The 5,000-nt window shown below is 42.6% G+C and overlaps 2 protein-coding genes across 2 annotated transcripts in view; one reads left to right on the top strand and one right to left on the bottom strand.

Moving 5' to 3' along the window:
* Positions 1–3,528, bottom strand: part of LOC138965141 (uncharacterized) — an 11,166-nt gene extending 7,638 nt beyond the window's left edge. Inside the window, exons 1-3 of the mRNA XM_070337262.1 lie at positions 3,369–3,528; positions 2,430–2,511; positions 1,754–1,863 (exon numbers count right to left, since the gene is read on the bottom strand). Of these exons, the coding sequence (XP_070193363.1) occupies positions 1,754–1,830 (77 nt within the window). The 5' untranslated portion in view covers positions 1,831–1,863; positions 2,430–2,511; positions 3,369–3,528. The remainder of the gene's footprint in view (positions 1–1,753; positions 1,864–2,429; positions 2,512–3,368) is intronic.
* Positions 1–5,000, top strand: part of LOC138965142 (ankyrin repeat and KH domain-containing protein mask-like) — a 46,962-nt gene that overhangs the window by 33,329 nt on the left and 8,633 nt on the right. The gene's annotated exons all lie outside the window — the stretch shown is intronic.

The following is a 5,000-nucleotide window of genomic DNA, read 5'->3' as shown; positions in this document are numbered from 1 at the left end:
TTTTAAAATACCAATGACTCCCTTTTTCCCTTTTGTAGCAAAATCATTAAGAGTGTGAGAGAAGGACAGGCGTGTAGACAACCATACTCCTAAATACTTATACATGTTCAAAACGCTCATAGGAGAGAGAGAGAGAGAGAGAGAGAGAGAGAGAGAGAGAGAGAGAGAGAGAGAGAGAGAGAGAGAGAGAGAGAGAGAGAGACAAAGAGAGAGAGAGACAGAGAGAGAGAGAGAGAGAGAGAGAGAGAAAGAGAGAGAGAGAAAGACAAGACAAGACAAGACAAGACAAGACAAGACAAAATCTTTATTATTGAGGGTAATAGATAAGCAAGAATATTGCTTTTTTACATCCAGCCCTCGCCCTAATATAGGGTCAACAAGAACAGAAAACAATATAATCAAAGAACTATCACATCAAACTTAATACATTATGATTGTATACACAGATACAAATTTGAAAATAAATTGTCATTCTGCATTCTAAGTACAATTTTCAATGATAACAAGAAGAGCAAACGCTCGATCGAGTCACTTTCGCAGTTCTGAATATTATATGAGGCATCAGATGGACAGGAAGAAATTGCTATTCACAACAAAATACAGATGTAAATAATTTGATGTAAAGAATAATCCTATAAAGTTTGAATCAAATCCGATGAATAGTTTCAGAGATATGATATTTCAATTTTTTTCCTTCAAGACATACCTGTGACCTTGAAAAAGGTCAAAGGTCACCAAAGCAGACGTCAAAGTGTAGAGGTCACTGGGAGTCACGTTCACATAAAATTTGAGCCCGGTCACTTTTATAGTTTCCGAGAAAAGCCCAACGTTAAGTTGTGTGTTGCCGAACAGAAAAGGCTAGTTATCTCCCTTGTTTTTCTGATAACGTTCGTAAAAGGCTACAGATGTAAATACTTTGATGTAAAGAATAATCCTACAAAGTTTCAATCACATCCGATGAACTTTGTCAAAGATATAAAATGTCTAATTTTTCCTTTGACGCTGACCTGTGACCTTGAAAAAGGTCAAAGGTCAACGAAACCATCGTTAAAGTGTAGAGGTCATTGGAGGTCACGACTAAACAAAATATGAGCCCGATCGCTTTGATAGTTTCCGAGAAAAGTCCAACGTTAAGGTGGTGTCTACGGACGGCCGGCCGGACGGCCGGCCGGCCGGACGGCCGGCCGGACAGACTAACACTGACCGATTACATAGAGTCACTTTTTCTCAAGTGACTCAAAAATGTCTAATTTTTCCTTTGACGCTGACCTGTGACCTTGAAAAAGGTCAAAGGTCAACGAAACCATCGTTAAAGTGTAGAGGTCATTGGAGGTCACGACTAAACAAAATATGAGCCGGATCGCTTTGATAGTTTCCGAGAAAAGTCCAACGTTAAGGTGGTGTCTACGGACGGCCGGCCGGACGGCCGGCCGGCCGGCCGGACAGACTAACACTGACCGATTACATAGAGTCACTTTTTCTCAAGTGACTCAAAAAGTGTTTAACAGTGTGTGAGAGAGAGAGAGAGAGAGAGAGAGAGAGAGAGAGAGAGAGAGAGACAGAGAGAGAGAGATGGAGAGATAGGGAGAGAGAGAGAGGGAGAGAGAGAAGAGAGAGAGGGAGAGAGAGAGAGGGAGGGAGAGAGAGAGGGAGAGAGAGAGAGAGAGAGAGAGAGAGGGAGGGAGAGAGAGAGAGAGAGAGAGAGGGAGAGAGAGAAAGATAAGGAAAGGAGAGAGAGAGAGGGTGTAGTCACGTGGTTTCTGTGGGTCCAAGAGTGCCGTGCATGCACATGGTCCACGAGTCTTGATGCCAGCCCTCAGATCTCACCATGGGCAGCGGGAAGTCCGCCCTGAACCCCGTCAGCTGTCGCCATGGTAACACAGGCACACGGTTTAGTCGTCATGGTAACAGTCACATGCACCGAGTTAAGTCGTCTGGTCATGGTAACACAGTCATAAGGACAGAATTTAGTCGTCATGGACAAGAACAGAAACAATAACCTACATCCACCAGCCAATGGCTCGGCCATTCCGTTATCGTTAGCGTTACGAATTACGAGTTTTGTCAGTTTCGGGGTGCACGTTACGACTTGCCGCATGCTCCATGGCCCGCCGGGCTCGCAGCCGATGGACATCGTGGGCATATCAGTGAAATACAAGCTAGTCAGGAGGATTGTACACCCTGACAGTGAGACTTGTACGAATGCTATTTAAAAACACACACACAGACAGGTATTGAGAGAGGAGACAGGTGAGAAGGGAGGATATTGGATATTCCGGACAGACCAAATTATAGGTAACCCCCCACCCCCCCCCCCCCCCCAACACACACACAATTCAAGATTTTATCCTTTTTCAAATTTTCTGTTCATAACCTTTGTAAATGTACCCCAAACTTAAGACCTCTTCCTTGTTTAGACCTGACGCTACCTGCAGGTCTCGCCACACCGCCTGGTTGCACTGCTGGCGGCCATAACAGCCACGTAGTCATCCGGGCAATGCAGCTCGTCCTCTGTCAGGGCAGACAATTTGAATTATGGCAGGCACTTACTTTGTGCTGCTGCGTCGCGACAAAATAACGGCTCTAGGGGGTGTGACAAAAAAAGGAACACGGTCGGAGTGCAATTAGAATTTATTGGTTTCACGCTCAGAGAAGGCATGCACTCAGCAAGTTTTCCAATCAATGCAATTAAACAATTGTGGTTTCACAACTGAAGAAAGCCGAGGCATCTTTTTATTGTCACAGTGAGAAAAGGCATGTACTCATCTGGTTTAACAGCGGTTAGTCAAAGGAAGTACACATTGTGGTTCACAACTGAACAAAGCAGACGTCCATTTTGGTTTTACAGTCAGAAAAAGGTAGACATCCATTTTCACTTTATAGCCAGACTAGACCGAGATTTCGGGTCAAGGGGACGGGTATAGTTCTTGGAGGGATGTCCCTTTTTTCTCTCAAGAAAGCGTAACCATAAGGCAAAAAAAAAAAAAAAAAAAAAAAGGTGTGGTTACGGTAACATAGCCAAAACAAATAGAGTAGGAAGGTAGGCAATCACTTTTTTTTTAAAACTTTTTTTTTTACTGTGTACAAATTAAACCTACATGACAGGGAAATATAGTGTGCGACTCGAGCGCTTTCGCTTTCATTGTGTTTTCTGCACTCGTTTTTGTTTGTTTGTTGTTGTTGTTGTTGTTGTTGTTGTTGTTGTTGTTGTTGTTGTTGTTGACAAATGTAATAAAAAGTTATAGGGTCGGACCCTAAAAATAGGGTAGGTCGGGTTACCGTAACCACACCTATTTTTTTTTTAGGCCTAACCTCAACAGAAAAACTTGCAATAAGAAAGAGGGAGAGAGAGAAAGATCGATACGAACCGGCGAGAACACTGATTGCCAAGAGCAGGCCGCAGAAAGCATACAAGATGGAGATGGTCATGATATCACCCCCCCTGGTCAAGTCCTGCTGATGTGAGCACCAAGTCTCCCAGCTTGCAATGCGCGACTGCAAGGCTGTCAGATTATTTATCAACTTCTCAAGACAGCGCAGATCATCACTCCAGGCATAAATCATGTCACGTTGAAATGGATGAGATGCGTAGATAAGTGGTTTGAGTCTCCAGAAAACCGTTGAGTTCAGTGCAGTTAAGTTACAGCTGTCGACGATGAAAAGAAGCAGTTTCCATTTGACGACTCTTTTTACTTTTAATCAATATCCTAGTCTTGGGGTCGAAACGAGAGAGAGAGAGAGAGAGAGAGAGAGAGAGAGAGAGAGAGAGAGAGAGAGAGAGAGAGAGAGAGAGAGAGAGAGAGAGAGTGTGTGTGTGTGTGTCGTGTGTGTGTGTGGAGCGATTCCCAGAAAACTATGGGACAGATCTTCCAGATCATGTCATTTTTTTATTTTATATAATCACATTTGCTGATGGCATTTTCCGACTCTTTATAAAGATGATGCGGCACTGTGGCAACCGCATTTTTGAATGAATTTCATTGAAATTTTGGTCTGACGTCCGGACTACATGATTGCATTTGAGCTTTGAAGCTGTAACATTAATTAAATCATTTGCTCACCCAAACTCCACCTCAAACTAAAATCGTAATCACGGACACAAATGTAATTTTCATTGTATTCTTTGTTAGTTCCTGAATTAAAAAAGAAAAGGTTATGCTATTTGTGTTCTAAAAAATAAGGTCCAAAATAAAAAAATCTCTTTCATGGACACTAGGTTGTTTATTCTACCGAGAACAGTCCCGCTCCCATGGGGTCGCCTTCACGCGGCGGGAGTGTTTATACTAAGCTACCCCACTCCTTTACTTCTCTTCTTTTGTCTTATTTCTGCCTTACCAGTCCTTTCACCTATATTTCCTTCCAAGAAAACTCTCCCTACTATTCCCTGCAGTTTTCCAATTCTTTTCTTGTTGTCTTATTTCTACCTGACTGGATCCATCACCTTTATTTCACTTACCAAAAGTCTTCTTTTCCACATCCTTATTTCTCTGCCCCCCGCATGTCGTAAGAGGCGACTAACGGATTCTGTTTCTCCTTTTACCCTTGTTAAGTGGTTCTTGTATAGAATATAGTCAATGTTTGTAAAGATTTTAGTCAAGCAGTATGTAAGAAATGTTTAGTCCTTTGTACTGGAAACTTGCATTCTCCCAGTAAGGTCATATATTGTACTACGTTGCAAGCCCCTGGAGCAATTTTTTGATTAGTGCTTTTGTGAACAAGAAACACTTAACAAGTGGCTCTATCCCATCTCCCCCCTTTCCCCTATCCCATCTCCCCCCTTTCCCTCGTCGCGATATAACCTTCGTGGTTGAAAACGACGTTAAACACCAAATAAAGAAAAAGAACAGTCCGTGCGATCTTACTATAGCCTCGGCAAAATAAAAACCACAAAAAACAAGCAAACAAACAACAACACATAATCAAATGTGTTCAATCTCATTGTTTTAAGCCGGCATATAGCCTAAATCAGTGGATGTTTTGATATCGCTTAACGCGACTTG

This window comes from Littorina saxatilis, linkage group LG4, assembly GCF_037325665.1.
Source record: "Littorina saxatilis isolate snail1 linkage group LG4, US_GU_Lsax_2.0, whole genome shotgun sequence".
In the NCBI taxonomy this organism is placed as follows: Eukaryota; Metazoa; Mollusca; class Gastropoda; order Littorinimorpha; family Littorinidae; genus Littorina; species Littorina saxatilis.
Note: the sequence above shows the minus strand (reverse complement) of the source record. Positions and strands in the feature narration are given on the sequence as shown.